The sequence below is a fragment of the Arachis hypogaea genome, chromosome 4, assembly GCF_003086295.3.
Source record: "Arachis hypogaea cultivar Tifrunner chromosome 4, arahy.Tifrunner.gnm2.J5K5, whole genome shotgun sequence".
NCBI classification, from domain to species: Eukaryota; Viridiplantae; Streptophyta; class Magnoliopsida; order Fabales; family Fabaceae; genus Arachis; species Arachis hypogaea.
Window position 1 is genome coordinate 114,689,592 of NC_092039.1, and position 18,974 is coordinate 114,708,565.

At 39.0% G+C, this 18,974-nt stretch overlaps 2 protein-coding genes across 8 annotated transcripts; one reads left to right on the forward strand and one right to left on the reverse strand.

Annotated features, from left to right (window-relative positions):
- Positions 1–564: 564 nt before the first annotated feature.
- Positions 565–7,719, forward strand: LOC112797395 (SPX domain-containing membrane protein At4g22990). 7 transcript variants are annotated; one of them, XM_025840305.3, is made up of 12 exons: positions 605–767; positions 3,382–3,475; positions 3,591–3,667; positions 3,832–3,952; positions 4,407–4,718; positions 4,826–4,939; positions 5,027–5,487; positions 5,726–6,033; positions 6,304–6,479; positions 6,568–6,758; positions 6,862–6,995; positions 7,317–7,719. In XM_025840305.3, exons 3-12 carry the CDS (start codon positions 3,615–3,617, stop codon positions 7,553–7,555), a joined length of 2,109 nt encoding a protein of 702 aa, XP_025696090.1. In that variant the 5' UTR covers positions 605–767; positions 3,382–3,475; positions 3,591–3,614; the 3' UTR covers positions 7,556–7,719. The 7 variants fall into 7 exon arrangements, with proteins under 7 accessions (XP_025696088.1, XP_025696090.1, XP_072092109.1 ...); XM_072236008.1 differs by having other exon boundaries at positions 6,310–6,479; XM_072236007.1 differs by having other exon boundaries at positions 3,596–3,667.
- Positions 7,720–16,123: 8,404 nt separating this feature from the next.
- On the reverse strand, positions 16,124–16,636 carry LOC112795237 (uncharacterized). Its single transcript, XM_025837177.1, has one exon. The coding sequence runs from the start codon at positions 16,634–16,636 to the stop codon at positions 16,124–16,126; it is 513 nt and encodes a 170-aa protein (XP_025692962.1).
- Between the last annotated feature and the right edge of the window lie 2,338 nt (positions 16,637–18,974).

The window sequence follows — 18,974 nt, forward strand, 5'->3', positions numbered from 1 at the left end:
ATTTTTCATATACATTGTGCTTATATTATTCAAATTAAAATAACATAACTATATTATGAGTTTATTTTTTCATACAATAAATAGTGTACATTTTAGGGTTTACTTTTCTACACCATAAAATACTATAATAAATATAAAATATTTATTTTAATGTCTTCTAATCACACTAATCGTAGCATCTTTTCTCAATTGTTTTATTTGAGTAATTAATTACCCTAATATTTCGATTAAACTATTAAATTATATCCATGCAAAATACATATAAATTAAATTCCTATAGTATACATACTATGCTGGCTAATAATATAATCATAATGAAACTCATAGAGGGAAAGGACACCGTTGTTAATTTTCAACAATTTTATCATTAAAGTAACTAATAAACTGCATGTCCTAATCTTTTTAAAGTTACTTTTGAACTCAGGACAAAACTTGGCCATTACTGATTTTGAAATCGAAAAAACAAAAAGAAAAAGAAAAGCAGGAAAAAAGAAAAAGGAAGGTTAGTTTAGTAATCTATTCTATACAAAAATGAAAAATCATCAAGCATATCATAATTGTTATAACCATCCTCTATAAAAGCAATGGAGGTTTTGTATAGCATGTAGATGTGGCTCTCTCTCTCTCTCTCTCTCTCTCTCTAACTTGCTATATTCGAGGAGCTTCTACCATGTTTCCCAGCATTATAAATGCATGCATTTTGTAGTGTATGTACACTTTCATGGATTATGGAATTTTGCTAACTACTTCAATGTTCATCTATCCTTGTAAGTCCAACTCCAAGTACCGAATCATATTATTAATTGCATTACATTACATACATACATATTTGAATGATTTCTTTTTAAGAATAGTCCTGCTATCCTTCTCTATATATATGAGCTAAAATTAAACTTACACCAAGTTATTATATATATATATATATATATATATATATATATACACACACCTGATCATATGAATAATTTTAATGCAATTTAATTTACCCTTCAAATCAGCATGAGTGTGTAGTGTGAAACACATATATGTATGTAGGTATACTCAGTCTCTCCGATATCTATAGTAAAAATAAAAAATGTTATTTATACATTAAAATTAACTACTAAAATCAACTATTAATGTATTTATATAAATACATATGTGATTTAAGTTATTTTTAATATATATTTATATTTTAATATATATTTTATACTAATAATTAATTTTGATAATTAATTTTAATATATATATAATATAATTCAATAAAAATTTGTATATAATTATTTTTATGTAAATTAAATTATATAATAATTTTTAACTATTAATTTTGTACCGGTGAATTGTCACCTTATGTGGTTTTCTAATATTCCTTTAATTCGTTCTTATCTATAAGATATCATGACCTTTTTTGGGGTACATTAAGTGACATGACTTTAAAGACAGAAAGTTCATTTCCTAAACCGTGTATTGTATCCGATAAAAGAACAGTTATTGCACGAGTAATTTCTTTCCTCTAGATTATCATTTCTAATTTACTTTAATTTATCATTACTGAAGAATAATTCTGTAATTGGACCTGTAACACTCTATTACATTGAATATCGTTTTTATTTTTTAAATCTCTTAGTATATTATAATTTTTTTGTTATTATATATATATATATTTTATTTTAAAAATCGTAATACCACACTATTTTTATTTTATGACTTAAACGTAAAAATAAGTAGGATATTACAGGATCCACATTGTATGCAATGAGATATGATTATTACTGATGTAATTAATAAATGGATCTTACTATCTTTTGGATGAGTTAAGGAGTGTATAGTGAAAAATTATATTTTATAATAATAATTAAAAAGAAAAAATTAAAAAAATTTGTTTTCGCAGTTTAGTATTGTTGCTTTAAGGAAGTTAGTTATATTTAATAAATATTATATATAAAAATATAACAGTTATTTTTTTACAAAACAAAATAAAAGTTATTTTTATCTTTCCAATTCATTAACATGTAATATGATTATATTAATTTTCTTAATTAAAAAAACTAGTCTTAAAACGTCTTCATATGTACTTTAAAAACATCTTTAATTTTTAAAACAAAAAATATAAATACATAATTTTTTATTTATTAAATACAAAATAACTTATAAAATCAAGCATTACTATATTTATGAAGGTAAACCCATTTGTATCATTTTCTTTTAAGTGTAATAACCTTTTCTTATTCGAATCTTACATATTGCAAAATGCTTGTACTTTCCATATTAAATACAAAATATTAATTTATATAAGTAGAAATACTTGTCCAATAAATGTTTTCAGCCCAAAGTCCAATTTATTAAATTCTTGATAATAAAATCTGAATAATTCTACGGATATAATTTGTTATGAATAATGTTGATTCTGTATGTGTGGCATTGGAAATTGATGTATGACGTAAATTAACGGTAAGATTTGTCTAAAATGTGGTGGGTGTACACGTGTCAGTTCGTGAGACAGTCCCTATGCAACGTCAACCCTTCAAACTTAAAGTTCACAAAATCACGTGTGCTTATATTACCTCTTCTCTCTTCTCAATTACTTTCAATTTTTATTTAATTTCTTCAATTTCATCACCACTATCTTCTTGGAAACAATTTTCTAATCTTATTTGTTGATAGCACTTATTTTTTAATTCTATTTACTTTTTTTTATTAAATTGAATTAAGTAGTCATTCAATGATTTAATATTTATTAATATGGCATGATATTATATTTATGTTTAAATTTAATATATGATGAAAATTTTGAAAATCCACATTATTCTCGTCCCATATTTTCTTGAGTTAAAACTTTACGTAAAGGTAAAAAATGTTTTCATGTCAAGAATAATAACATATAAATAAATAAGTTGAAAATAATAGCAAGTAGTAATAAATTATTATATTTATAAAAGAGTGGCATATCATTAAAAAAAGGCTTCTCTCTTTTATATGTTTTTCTTCTTTCTTCTTCTTCCTTTTTTTTTTAATGAATAACATGCAAATTTAGTCTTTTACCGTGTTTTCTCATCAGTTTGTCATGGAAACTTTAGTTTCTGAAGTATTTATGTAGTGTGTTGATGTTCTTGTTCCTCTTTAATTCCACTCTTCTTCTTGTGTGAAGCATCTTAATATATATGTAACTTTTGTGGTTGATATGTGTTCATTTTTCTTGCTTACACCGATAATGTTATCCATGAAAGTAAATAATGTGGAAGATTAAATGGAGAAAAAAAAAACCATTATCAAATTTATTAAAGAAACAATTGTCATGGAGAAAATCAGAAGTTTTAATTAGATTTTGTTCTTTCCATTTCTTATAATATAGAAAATCTTTAAAGGCTATGTTTCCTAATTGAGCTAAACTATATATTTCAGAAAGCAAAGCCATGATGATGATATTTTTGCCTTAAATTCTTGTTTTCTTCTTCTTCTGCTTTGATCTTCCAACAATTGAAGTTTTCATTATCAGGTTTCTGCTTCTACTCTTCAAGAACCTTTCATAAAAGCTTTCAATAATAATAGCTTGAAGCTTTTTTGTTATGAGTTTTTGACAATCTCTTTATCTTTTTAATTATTTGATATAGTGCAGTGATTTTTCTTTCTGGAAAATGGTTGGCTTTGGCAAGAAGTTGAGAGAATCACAAATTCAAGAATGGAAAGGGTAAAATTCTTGAAGGATTATTTATCTTGATTCATTCACTTCTTAAATTTCATATACTTTGTTCTGTTCTGCATCAGGCTTTTTTTTTTTCCCTTTTTTATTGGTACCCTTTTAGTGATTGTTGGAATAATTCAGGAAATAAATGCTTATAATGAATTTTACAGGTATTATTTTAACTACAAACTGATGAAGAAGAAAGTGAAGAGATACTTAGAACAAATGGAGGTTGGAGCACAAAACCGCCACAATGTTCTCAGAGACTTCTCAGTGCTGCTAGACACTCAGGTTCCTATGCATGCACATATATACTTTTAATTTTTTAAATATGCCATTTCCTTGAAACATATTTAAGGGACTAAATTCACATGCTATTAGTATTCACATCTTCATCATGGCACTATTTAAGGTGCAACCACACCAAATCTAATAGTACCCGAGTGTAAATTGACCTGATAAAATGAGTACAAATATCATTTCTCTTTGACTACTTTGTGTCGTTATCCAACTGGTATCTAATACTTCTTTTGTTCTTTTTTTTTTCGTCCTTCACCTTACAAAATAGAAGGAATAGTACTTAAGATGCCTTTAGTATTTTTTTTTTATCATTTTAAAAAAATATTGTAACCCTTTCTTTTCCCCTTCAATTTGTCATGTATAGAACTTTTACTTTAGGGTTACTTGTGTTGCAAGCATGATCATACTATAAAAACAATTTTAAGCTTAAAATTTTGAATTTCAGATAGAAAAGATTGTTCTATTTCTGCTTGAACAACAAGGAGTTTTAGCACACAGGCTGTATGATCTTGCACAAGAGCACCACAGTCTCTTACAGCAGCCGAATAATTCAAACATCTCTGAACTCCAAGAAGCATACAGAGAAGTCGGCCGAGATCTTCTGCGACTTCTTCATTTTCTGGAAATGAATGCAATTGGTCTGAGAAAGATCTTGAAGAAGTTTGACAAACGGCTTGGCTATAAATTCACAGACTATTACGTGAAGACGCGCGCAAATCATCCTTATTCGCAGTTAAGGCAGGTTTTCAGGCATGTGGTAATGTTTCTAAGTTCCAAATTCCAACCCCTTTTAAACCTTTGTTGTCATTGTCATGTGTTTGTAAAATTGAAGCAGTTTCAAGAAAATAATTGCTTGTTTCGCAGGGTATTGGCGCTGTCGTCGGAGTCTTATCCCATAGCTTTGCAGATCTTCATGATTTACAACTATGTCAAGGAAGCTACATTTCAATATATGATCAACCTTCCTATACTCATCAAGTTAGTCCTCAAATTCAGCAAAATTATATGCAATAATCTTGACTCAGATTTGAAAATTTATCATGAAACTTTATTCTATGATTACAGGATCCAATTCTTGAGTCCATCAAATTGGCAGTGGACAGATTATCAAACTCAACAAGCTTCCTTCAGTTCTTGGGAAGGCGCGCTTTTATCGTGCAAAACGAGCAGCTACCATCTTCACCTGAAAATCAAATCATCATGGATGATCAATTTCATTTCATGTCACTTCTATTGAACTTGGCAAACACATTCTTGTACATGGTCAATACATACATCATTGTGCCTACAGCAGATAACTACTCCTTGAACCTTGGAGCTGCAGCCTCTGTATGTGGTGTGGTCATTGGATCTATGGCCGTGGCGCAAGTGTTTTCGTCAGTTTATTTCAGCGCGTGGTCTAATAGATCGTATCTGAGACCACTAATATTCAGTAGCATTGTTCTTCTAATTGGAAACACCTTGTATGCATTGGCTTATGACCTGAATTCATTACCAGTTCTTTTGATTGGACGCCTTTTTTGCGGGTGAGCTCTGCTTCAAACTCTGTTTTGTTATGTTGCTTGCATCACAAGCAAATGAGTGTTTATGATGTTACACCTTACACACCATTCTTGCATTGATTTATGAATGTATGAAGACGAGGCATAGCGATTTATTGATATGGAATGGAGAGAGGATAATTCTTAATGTTTAATTTATGTTGCTTGCGTCACAAGCAAATGAATGTTTATGTTTCATATCATTCTTACATTGAAATTTCAGGTTAGGCTCTGCAAGAGCAGTTAATAGGCGTTACATCAGCGACTGTGTACCGTCGAAACTTCGGATGCAGGCTTCGGCAGGCTTTGTTAGCGCGAGCGCTCTAGGAATGGCATGCGGTCCTGCACTTGCTTGGTTGTTGCAGAAAGATTTTAGGATTTTCAACCTCACCATGAACCAGGACACTTTACCTGGTTGGGTTATGGCTCTTGCATGGCTTATGTATCTTTTATGGTTGTGGATTTGTTTCAAGGACCCTTCAAACAACAAGAATGAAGGAATTCTTGTATCATATCAATCGAATAATGCCGGTATGTCGAAATTATCTTTAGATACATTTATTTTTTAACATATATGAAACTTATCAGTATTATTCATTTAGAATTTAATTTTGATGTACTGTAAAATAGTTTTACACGTGCATCTAATGATATAACTACTTTTTACATTGACCACGTCAATAGTCATAAAAAAAAATAGATATGATTACACAATTGTGTAAAATGCTGCACACTGTGTATGCATCAAAATTAAACTCATTTATTTATTATAGTATTCATATTTGTTCCTTTAATGGTTAGGACCAGAAATACATGTTGCAGTAGAAGATGAGCAAACACAACCATTGCTGATGAATACAGCAGAATCAAAGCAACAAGAGAATGAAGATGATGAAGAAGAAAATCCTGATAAAGAAACTCAAAAGCCTATAACTTCCATTGTAGCAGCATACAAGTTACTTACCCCATCAGTAAAGGTGACAAGCATAATTAACAACAAAATAGAAAAAAAGTTCAAACAAATTGTATATATGCATTAATTCTGATTCAATTGTATATTGTCAGGTTCAATTATATGTATATTTCATGCTCAAGTATGCAATGGAAATTGTGCTTGCTGAATCAAGCCTTGTGACTGAGTACTATTTTATATGGTCAACAAGCAATGTAGCAATTTTTCTTGCATGCCTTGGCCTAACTGTGCTTCCTGTCAATATAGTTGTTGGAAACTACATCAGCAACATTTTTGAGGAAAGGTAAATCTTCTGTTTTTCTTAATAAATATTATTATAATTAATATTAATATTTTAGAAAAATAATGTAGTTTCATTCTGCTATTTAAATGGGTTTTGTTTGCAGACAAGTTCTGTTGGGTTCAGAAATCATGGTATGCATAGGACTAGTCCTAAGCTTCCAAGCAGTGATCCCTTATTCAGTGCCTCAATATGTTGGATCAGCCCTTATCACATTTGTATCTGCTGAGGTTCTTGAAGGTAGTTCAGATTTGCCCCTTCTATGATCCCTAACTTCCAAATAATGGTTTGGTCACTTGTACAAGACTCACGTGCAGTTGTCTTCATGTAAAGTTGATAATTAAAAACTATCAGATAATTTGACATATTTGACTAAATTGTCATCTAACAGTTTTTAATTATCAACTTCACATGAAAACAACTGCATGTAAGTTTCAACATTTTAAACATTTTAAAGACTCAATTAAAACTTAAGTACAAAAAACTTGAACATTCTAATTAAACAAAGTAATATAGTAGTGGATCATCTAACATGGAGTCTGATGCATGAAAATCACTCAGGAGTAAACCTTTCACTACTATCAAGAGTGATGTCATCAAGGCTTTCACGTGGAACCTTCAATGGAGGATTGTTGTCAACAGAAGCTGGAACACTAGCAAGAGTAATTGCAGATGGAACCATAACTATCGCTGGCTATTTTGGTCAAAGTCAACTCCTCAATACCACTTTACTCCCTGCACTCTTCTTCTGCATCTCTTCCATTCTTGCTACTTGCTACACTTACAACTCTCTTTATTAGTTTGTTAATTAATTACCCTCCCCTTCTTAATTAGAACCTCAATTTGTATATATTCACCTTCTTTTTTGGTATATTAACGCCATGAGATTTTAACCTCATAAAATCTCATGCTTGTTGTTTAAACTTTCACCAATAAATTAAACAACTTTTAGTGGTTCTGTAAATGGCTTGCTTGGTAGTGACTAATGGTTAGAAGATATCAAAATTTGGTGTGATATAATAATTAGTTGTCCACTTAACACGCCTGTTTGGTTTGTAGACAAATACTATTAATATGCAATATTTTTCTTTATATTTATTTTGCATTTGAGTTGATATTAGTTAAGTTTTATTTGTTTTTTATATTTATTTTTATTTATAAAACCTACTAAATCGCCACTATAGAAATCTGTCTCTTCGAATAAATCGTTGCTTCACTTTAGTGCCTAGTGCCTACACTGCTAAATCGCGGGTTGGAACTAAGTTTTGAGCTTCCATTTAATTAGTAAATCATGGATTTTAGACTTTTAGCAGAGTTTTAGGCCCCGTTTGTTTTTTAAGATTGGGACTGAGGTTAGAGATCTGAGTATTATTGATTTATTATGTTTAGTTACTAGAGATTAGAATAAAAATTTCAGTTTTAGAATATAAAATTTCAATCTCACCTCCAAAAAATAAGAATAGAAGAAATTGAATTTTTTAAAAATAAAGAGTGAAACTTTAATAGTTTTTTTTTATTTTCTTATTTAACTTTTCAAGTTGAAAAGTAATACTAAATCATTGATATTGCAATATATATATATATATATATATATATATATATATATATATATATATATATATATATATATATATATATATATAAATTATGAGATATTGCAATCATTTAGTAGTGTATTTTTATCTTAAAAATATTTTTATTTAACTTTTTAAATTCAAAATACTAAATCGTACTATTGCATTAGATATATACTAAATTAAGAAATATTGTAATCAATTTAGATTGGTCGAATTATTAATTCATTTGTCTATTTAAATAAGTATCAAAAGTTTGAATTTTATTTGGTGCATGCAGCAACTCATTGATAACATTATTTTCCAAATAATTTATTTAGCTAAATTATCTATATAATAGTTGTTCGGTAGGTCGGGTACCGGACGGTTTGGAGGGATCCTCGGATGGATAGGCGGGGTGTGGCCTGGGACCGAGTCGCGAGAGTGGAGTTGGAGTAGCCGATATTCCGAGCTCTTGATGTGGAGAGAAAAAAGGGGGGTGTCACCTGCAAAGACACTCCGACGCTCTAGTCAGCCAAGTGTACAGGCGAAGAGTGAGAGAATGGTATGTGGCGTACCTTGGGGGAGGGGCAGGGCCCTCCCCATATATACCGTGTTAGAAGTAGGCCCTGCAAGGACAAACCCACCTTCCTCAAAGCTTCCTCACATAGCTATAGTGGAAAGCTGTCAAGGACGTGTGTCCGGGTCTCTGGTTAAGCTGCTCATACCCAGCCGTCCGGGTCGGGTAATCAGTGGGTCGGGTCGGCCCGCAAATGGTCTGGACCGGACCGTAACAGTGCCCCCAACGCGCTAGCAATGGTCGTGAGGGCTATTGGTGGCATGTTATGCCCCCTCTTGAGCATTGTTGCTAAATCGGCCGCTTGTAGAGAGGACGTGTCCCTCGCGCGCGTGTCTGTTCGTTGCTGGAGATAACGGTTCGTCGCCTCGTTCTTCGTGTCGGACATTTAATGCTCATAATGGGTCGTTTCAAACCCTGTGAGTAAAGACTTTTTTACCCTTGCCTTTCGCGCTTCAAGTCAGTTTCTTAATCCCCCAGGCAGTTTCACTCCTTACTTCCATTCCATTTCCTTGCTCATTTTCATTCCATTCTCTTGAATTTCCTACTGTGATCTCCGTGTTTCTGAGTATTCACCCCCTTCTTGCTTTCTTCTCAGCCAACACAATTAATCAAGTAAGCACTCATCTCCTCTTTTTCTGCTTTGTGTTCACTTTACCTTCATCATTAGTTCCTCTGTATGCATGCTGTTTGTTTGATTTGTATGCTAAATGACCTTAGTGTTAAGTAGGTGCGTTAGGGGGGTTACCATTCCAGGGTATTAGCTTTTTAGGCTTTTGCTTGGTTTCTGCCTCAGCCATGCTTAATTCTAGTTACTGAATAGGCTAACTGTAGTTTCTGGGCTTTTTTCCGAGTTCCCGACCTCGTAGACTAACCGAGTGGTACCCCCACTGTAGGTATGCCTCGCATCGTCTCACGAGCCTCCTCCTCCAACGCGGGATACGACCCATACGCTTGTGTGACTTCTGATGTGAAGGATTCCCCGAACCAAATGGGCGAGGAGGAATTTACCGAGTTCTGCCAAGCCGAGTACTTGTGCGGCAGAACTGATGAGGAAGCCAACTACGACGTCTTTGTTCCTGACCCTAACGAACAGCTATACGAGCTCAACTTCCACTCCCCTCGGATCGCCGACTGGATTTGGTTCTATAAGTCCATGTTCACCGAAGTGGGGGTTTGTATTCCTTTTTCTGCTTTTCAAATGGCGCTCCTTAACCAGGTCTCCGTGGCACCGTCGCAGCTACATCCGAACAGTTGGGCTTCCATCCGCTGTTTCGAGATGGTATGTGAATACCTAGAGCTGCCGATGTCCGTCGATGTTTTCCTTTATTTCTTCAACCTCACTAATCCTTCCAAGGAAGGGAAAGCGAGGAAAGGGTTCCTGTCCTTCCGATCTGCCCAGGGTCAGAGGATTTTTGGCTTGTTCGAGGACTCTTACCATGGGTTTAAGGACAAGTATTTTAAAGTGCGTCCAGTCAAAGGCCGCCATCCCTTCTAGTTGTCGTTAGAGGGGGAACGCCTCATTCCGACGTATTGGAGTTTCGGGGCGGGGTCTAACACCTTTATTAAGGTGACTTACAAGGGGATATCCGCCGTGGACAAAAAGATTGTCAACATGTTGTTGGCCATTTTTTGGAGAAATCATGTGAATCCCCACCTTTTTATGGGTAACCGGAAGGTCGCCCGGAATTATATTTATGAGTAGCTCTGACTTGTTTCTTGCATTACCGTTGCTTTGGTTGGTTATGCCGATTACACGACTAACTTGTTTATTTATTTGTTGTAGTGGGAATGTCTGCCGAGGTGACAGGCTTTGAGAGTTTGTACAAGACTTTTTTGGAGGAGAGTGACGAAGAGAAGGCTGATGGGAAGCCAGAAACCCTTCCTGGGGACAAGGAGGATCAGGCGGTGCCTTCACTCCGTGACGTCGATATGTCGGACAAGAATTCTGACGGGGCACACGTTTCTCCTGTTCATGGGGAGGCGGCTGGTATCGGGCATTCGTCTTCTGCTCAACACGCCGAGGAAGACGACTTGAGGGTCATCCCTACTCCCAAGAGGCAGAGGTCATTCTCTAGCCCTGAAGGAGCCCTCACCGTGATCGAGAGGAACTTCGATGCCAAGACCTTCATAGAGTCTAGTTGCTTCCCGGCACGGAGGAACACTTCCATGGCTCCGACCTTGTGGGGCAGGCGAGGTGGATGTATCGTACCCTCCTTCGTGGTGCTGCTATAGCTCGGAAGGCCGAGTTCGAGTTGTCAAGGATGCAGTCGCTGCGTAGGAAGCTCGAATCTGCTGCTACAGCCAATAATCAATTCAAAACTCAAGTTGAAACGCTTCGGGAGCAGCTGTCCGAGGCGAAGGAGAAGTTTAAGACTGCCGAGGAGAAGGCCGAGTCTACCGAGAAAAAATTGAAGACCTCTGATGCTACCGTATCCCGTTTAACCGAGTGGGAGATGATTTTGGAAAGCCAGCTCAATGCCGCGCAAGGTCGGGTGGTCGCTTTGGAGAAAGAAAGTGACACGGTCGTCTCCTCGGCTAAGGCCGCTCAAGCTGAAGCCGAAGAGTTTAAGAAGAAGCATAAAGAGATCGTGAAACAGGGAAAAAATGCGATTCTGATGACTGAAGAGGCTCTTAAAGCCCAAGTGAAGATCGTGGCCCCTGACTTCAACACATCGGCGATCAGGGTCTTCAAAACAATCAAGGATGGCAAGATTGTCGATATGCCCAAGAAATGATCTCTTGTATTTTTGCATGGGGTTTGTGATTTTGTTGTGGAACTTTCTTTTTGGTATACTTTAGTAGTCGCTTGGTCGGCTTGTGATTATTATCTTTCTCTGCTTGTTTGGTAGCGTTTTCGTTTTGTTTTGTTGCTGTTTTCTTGGTATTGGCTTGTCACTAGTGTTTGTTTACTGTTATGTTGGTAATTTGGCGAAGCCAAGTCGTGGCTTTGCTGTAGTCGTTTGTTATGGCGTTAACTTAGTTGGCTCCCGGGGTGATCAGTCCCGAGACACCGTATCGTCGTTCTGTTTAACATGTATTCTAAGGAACTTGTTGTCGTGGGATGCGTAAGTGGAGAAAAGTAAATGGGAAGGTAATTTTGACAAGTAAACATTAATCGGTATTTAAACAAGTCTATTGTCATGATAAGTAATTAACAAAAGTAAACCCTTGAGCTCGTCGGATCGCCTAATCGGCGTGTTTGAGCTAGGAATAAAATCTTCTCAAGTTACCTGCATTCCAAGTTCTCGGGACTTCCTTGTCATCGAGCTTCTCCAATTTGTAGGCGCCCTTGCCAATTACCTCTCTGACTCTGTAGGGGCCTTCCCAGTTTGCCAGCAGTTTACCTTCCCCTTGAGTTGGTAGCCCGATATCGTTGCGTCGCAGGACGAGGTCATTTTGTTCAAATTCTCTCTTGAGCACTCTGGTGTTGTAGCATAGGGTCATTCTTTGCTTTAGTGCTATTTCTGACAAATGGGCCATCTCCCTAGCTTTATCTGCTAGGTCCTTTTCCACAGCTTCCTCTACCCCCTTCAGAAGTAATCGTGGACTCGGCTCGCCAATCTCAAAGGGTATCATTGCATCCACCCCGTACGTCAGGCGAAAAGGGGTTTCTCCTATGGACGACTGCTCCGTTGTTCGATAAGACCAGAGAATCGAGGCGAGTTCGTCAGCCCATGCACCTTTTTTGTTGGCCAGCCGCTTCTTGAGGCCCAGCAAGATGACCTTGTTTGCGGCCTCAACTTGACCGTTCGTCTGGGAGTGCTCTACAGAGGAGAATTTCTATTTTATGACCAGACCGGTGAGAAACTCTGCGAACTTCTTGTCAGTGAATTGTGTCCCGTTATCAGAGACAATGACTTTCGGGATGCCGAATTGAGTTATCACCTGCCTCAACATAAACTTTCGACAATTGGATGAGGATATGCTGGCCAGTGGTTCAGCCTCTATCCATTTGGTGTAGTAGTCGATGGCAACTATGAGGTATTTGACTTGTCCCGGGCCAATCGGGAAAGGTCCTAGTAGGTCGACTCCCCACTGTGCAAAAGGTCGAGAGGAAGTCAATAGACTTAGTTCGGTTGCTGGTGTTTTGTGGAAGTTGGCGTTCTCTTGGCACTTGACGCATTTCCTTACAAATTCTTTGGAGTCCATCATCATCAATGGCCAGTAATATCCAGCTCGGATGAGTTTTCTTGCTAGGGCTTTGCCCCCGATGTGGTGACCACAACACCCTTCGTGGACTTCTCTGAGTACGTAGTCCGTTTGGTGGGATGCAGGCACTTCAGTAAGGGCTGGCTAAGTCCCTTTTTGAACAGTTGGCCTTGTATGATCGCATATTTGGCCAACTCCCTTCTCAACGCTTTAGCTTCCTTCTCGTCGTCAGGGAGTCTGCCGTTTTCTAGGAAATTTGTGATGGGGTCCATCCGGGAAGGGCCTATCTTTATCAGGTGGAGGGCAACTGTTGGTTCTTTTATCATGCCTTGAATGAGGGACCGGTTGCCGACTCCCGATTTCGTGCTTGCTAGCTTGGATAGGAGGTCTGCCCGTGTGTTCCTTTCCCTCGGAACGTGTTGGACCGTGACCTCCTCGAATTGTTTGCTCAGCTCTTTGACCTTCTCCAGGTACTTCTGCAGCAGCGAGTCTCTGGCTTGGTAGCTTCCATTTACTTGCGAGGTGATGACCTGTGAGTCACTACACACCTCCAGCCTCGTAGCCCCGACTTCCCGAGCTACGATTAAGCCGCCCAGGAGGGCCTTGTACTCTACTTGGTTGTTCGATACGGGGAATTAAAACTTGATTGATTGTTCGTATATGACCCCGGCAGAGCTTTCCAAAATGATCCTGGCATCTTCGGACGTTTGGTTGGAGGCCCCGTCCACATGGAGCCTCCACCGTATGCCCGCCTCCTCAGTCGGGTCCCTCGTTACCTCTACCAAGAAGTCTGTCATTGCTTGTGCCTTAATCGCATGTCGAGGCTCATATCATAAATCGTACTGAGATAGCTCGATGGCCCAAGTCATCATTCTTCCCGCTAAGTCGGGTTTTTGGAGCACCTGGCGGATTCCCTGGTCCGTTCTCACGACCACTTGGTGACCCTGGAAGTATTGCCATAGTCTGCGAGAAGAGGTTAGCAGTGCCAGAGCCAGCTTCTCTAGTTTGCTGTATCTCAGTTCTGCTCCTTGCAGTGCTCTACTCACAAAGTAAATTGGTTGTTGAACCTTCCCTTCTTCCCGTACCAAAACTGCCGCTAGCGCTTCCTCCGTTATGGCCAAGTATAAGTAGAGCGGTTCTCCGACCTTGGGCTTTCCAAGCACAGGTGGTGTCGCGAGGATCTCTTTGAAATGCTTAAATACTTCCTCACACGCCGGGGTCCATTCAAACACTATCCCCTTTTTCCTAAGGTTAAAAAATGGTAGCACCCTAGTAGCCGACGCACCGAGGAAACGGAATAGGGCGGTAAGTCTGCCTGACAACCTCTGCACATCCTTAACACAGTCCGGACTCTTTATCTGGAGTATTGCCTGGCACTTTTCTGGGTTGGCCTCGACCCCCCTCTGGGTTATCATGAACCCTAGGAATTTTCCCGCTTCCATGGCGAAGACGCATTTGAGTGAGTTGAGCCTCATGCCGTGTTGTCGGAGGGAGGCGAACACATTTTCCAGGTCGCTTAGTAGGTCTTCGGGTCGGATGTTTTTTGCAAGGATATCGTCAACATATACTTCCACCGTTTTGCCTATGAGGTCGCTGAATATCTTGTTCATTAACCTTTGGTACGTGGCCCCGGCGTTCTTCAGGCCGAACGACATTACCTTGTAGCAGTATATTCCTCCCGACGTTATGAACGCTGTCTTCTCTTCGTCTGGCCGGTGCATTGGAATTTGAATATAGCCAGAATAAGCATCCATAAAGCTCAGATACCGATATCCCGCTACTGCGTCGACGAGCGCATCAATATTGGGTAGGGGGTAGCAGTCCTTAGGGCATGCTTTGTTGAGGTCGGAATAATCTACGCACATCCTCCATTTTCCATTGTGCTTTTTTACCAGAACTACATTCGACAGCCAAGTCGAGTAGTCGAGTTCTCGAATAAATCCTGCTTCGAGGAGGCTAGCTGTCTGCCTGGCCACCTCCTCTGCTTGCTCCTGCGACATTTTCCTTCTCCTTTGAGCTACCGGTCGGGCCTCCGCCAACACGGCCAAGTGATGTGACAGTAGTTGGGGGTCTATCCTCGGCATGTCGGCTGGCGTCTATGCAAATAGGTCGCCGTTAGCCCTGATCATTTCCATTAGAGGTTCCTTCAGGTCGTGCGGGAGGTTTCTGTTTACAAAGGTGAACTTCTCCTCAGTGTCCCCGACTCTGAACCTCTCTAAGTTCCCTTCCGGCTCGGGTCTCGGCTTGTCGCTGACTCTAGCGTCCAAGTCGGCGAGGAACACTCCCGATGCATCTTTAGATTTCTACCTTAAGGAGAGGCTGGCATTGTCGCAAGCGACTACCATTTCCAAGTCTCCTTTTATGGATCCCACGGATCTGTCATCAGCGATGAACTTCATTATCAACATCCTTGTGCTGATTACTGCTCCGAGGTCGTTGATAGTCTTCCTCCCTAAGATGACATTGTAGGCCGTGGAGTCTCGTAGAGCCACGAACTCGGCCATTACCGACCTTCGCCCCTGTCCTGACCCTACAGATATTGGTAGGGAGATTATCCCATCTGGCTTGATGAAGTGGTCGCCCAAACCCATAACACCGTGCTGGTGCGTCTTTAAATCGGCATCCCGTAGGCCCAAGGCATCGAACACGTTGCGGAACATGACATTCGAGTCAGCCCTGGTGTCCACGAGGATCTGCTTGATGAGACCAGTTCCCACTCTGGCCTTGATGACCATGGGAGGGTTTTTCGCGGCCTCATCGAACCATTGGTCCTCTAGACCAAATGAGATGGGCAGGAGCCTCTTGGAGCTTCACACAGAAGATGAGGAAACCGCCAGGACCTTGGGACTTTGACAAAATTCCCTTCTCGGCTATCAGCTGATAAACCTCTATGATGGGGACGGTAAGGGGGTGTAATTTGTGAATTTCCCGACTCGAGGAAACGACCTGGGTGTCTTGCTCGGACCGCCGTCTCTGGCGTGTTCCTTCTGCCTTTCTCCTCTACCGTGCTACCGGGTTTGACTGTAGGAGGGTTGCCGCTTGTTGGCAGCCACGACCTGGCTGACTTCTTCATCGTTGATGTATTCTCAGGCTACACTTTGGATCTCCTGCATTGTCCACACCGACTTTGTGGTGAGGTGCTTTCTGAAGTCCTCGTTTAGAAGTCCGTTCGTTAAGCACAGGTTAGCAACCGAATCCGTCAGCCCGTTGATCTCCAAGCACTCGTCGTTGAACCGGTCTAGATATTTCCTGGTCGGCTCACCGGACCTCTGAGTTATTCCAAGCAAATTGATCGGGTGCTTTGCCTTTGCGATTTTGGTTGTGAATTGGGCTAGGAAAGCGCGGCTAATGTTCGAAAATCTAGCCATCGAGCCCTGCGGGAGGTTATTAAACCACCGTATCACATGTCCCGCTAGACTGACCGAGAAGGTGCGACACCTGACCTCGTCGCCTACCCCTTCCAAATTCATTCTGGCCTCGAAGGCCGTCAGATGTTCCTGTGGGTCTTGAGTTCCATCATACCTCATGTCCGTCGACTTATCAAAGTGCTTTGGTAGCCGGACCTCGAGGATGGAATGATGGAAAGGGGTTGCCCCCATGATCACAGGTCGTCACGCTCTCGTCATTCTTTATCCGTCGTCTTCCCGATCTCGCCTCGCGACGCGAGTTCCTCTGGGTCGGACGTAGATGAAGGAGTCATGTCGTCTTCTCGGGTGTTCCTGGTCCTCCCAGCTACTTTTCAATTCCGATCTTGAGGTGGGAGTGCGCTGGGAGCGGCTTCTGTGAGAGGTTCTTCCCCAGCTCTCGGGAGACGGGGAGTAGTTGGGATCGGAAGTTTGTTGACGGTTCTCCTGATCTGCCAGCTGGCGCTCTAGGTTCTGCACCCTATGGCGCAGTTCCTGCATTATCCTGGCGCTATCACCGCCAGTTCCCCCAAAGGGCGTCTTTCTTAGGCTCGTGAATGTGGCTCAATATGTCGCGGGGGGACCTCGATCGCTCCCGAGGAGAAGCGACGGAGGCTGCCCCCTCGAGGCCCGCTCCGCGGCCATGGTCTCCTGGACCATGTACGATGTCCATTTAGGCGAATCCCCACAGATGGCGCCAATGTTCGGTAGGTCAGGTACCGGACGGTTCGGAGGGATCCTCGGATGGATAGACGGGGTGTGGCCTGGGACCGAGTTGCGAGAGTGGAGCTGGAGTAGCCGACGTTCCGAGCTCTTGATGTGGAGAGAAAAAAGGGGGGGTGTCACCTGCAAAGACACTCCGACGCTCTAGTCAGCCAAGTGTGTAGACGAAGAGTGAGAGAATGGTATGTGGTGTACCTTGAGGGAGGGGTAGGGCCCTGCAAGGACAGATTCACATTCCTCGAAACTTCCTCACACAGCTATAGTGGAGAGCTGTCAAGGACGCGTGTCCGGGTCAGGTAATCAGTGCGTCGGGTCGACCCGCAAACGGTCTGGGCTGATTCGTAACAATAGTCAATTAGAATCATAGTTTATTTAAAATACGTTGAGTGCAGGTATGGATCTAATTTCTTCAAAATAAATAATGATATGGGGAAAATTGAAAAATAATTAAAAAACCAAAAAGAATAAACGTGTGATGGTGGCTAATATTCTGATTTACAAAATTTAAAATTTTTGGTAAGAAGATTAACGAATAATTATGTAATATTGTTTTAAATGCACGGAAAATCCAACCAACCAATATCTATCTATTTTTATTTGCATAAACCTCTACATACATACAAGTAAATTAACCAAACACGTTCAACAAGCTAAGTCATTTATACTCACGCACCAATTTTTTTTTTTTTGCGTCTCTGCTGCATATGTTTTTTTTTCTTCTTGCTGCACTTTTTTTATTCTTCTTTTTCGTCACTCCTGATACTTCCTCTTCTGTTTCTTCTCTTTTTTTCATTATTTTTCTTTTTTGTTATCGTCGTCGTTAACATCACCTCCTCCTCCTCTTCTTTTTTTGTCATTGAAATTTCTTCTCATCGTCCTTCTTCTCCATCATCTTCATCATCATGATCATCATTGTTGTAGTCATCATCGTTTTCTTCTTATGCATATCGTCTTTATTGTTATAGTAGAACTTTTGTCATATTGATGGCGTTGCCTAGTCCAAAATTGATTTGAATGTGTTTTTGTTGATAATTCAGTCATTTTTGTGTGTTATTTTTAAACACTGTGTGTCGTAATCATTAAAAAAATATTTCTGTATATTTATAGCAAAATTTCGGTGTAAAAACTAAGAAATTTATGTGTTATTATTAACAAATTTTAGTATATTTATATTCTGTAAGTTTTGCATAATTCAAAACTCTTCTTCTTCCTCCTCATCATCTTTTGCTGTTGTTTCTTCTTTTTTTTTTCATCATCATCATGATTTTTTTAATTCATCTTTTATTTTTTGTTTTACCTTCTCAAGTTTATTCTTGTTTTACTCTTTTAACAAGAATAAAAACAAAAAAAAATAAAAAAACACATAATGTTATAAAATTATTTGAAAGAAGATGAACATACATTCATTCAACTAAAAGAAAGAAATAAATAAAGAAAAGAAGAAGAAAAAAAATGCAATAAAGGAAATATGTTTATGCATTTGTAGCAAAATTTCCGTGTAAGAATTCTAAATCTGAATTATTATTATGATTAATCTGTTCCATTTTTGTTTCGGAAACATTTGGAAAACCTTCGATGTATTTTGAAAATATTTCAGCGTATTTTTAAAATTTTTCAGTGTATTTATATTCTGATAAGTTCTGCATAATTCAAAACTCTTTCTCTTTCTCCGCTTCATCTTCTACTGCTACTTCTTCTTTTTCATCATCATCATTATCATCTTTTTTTCTTATTCATCTTTTTCTTCTTGTTTTGCCTTCTCAAGTTTCTTCTTGTTTTACTCTCTTAATAAGAATAAAAAAATCAAATA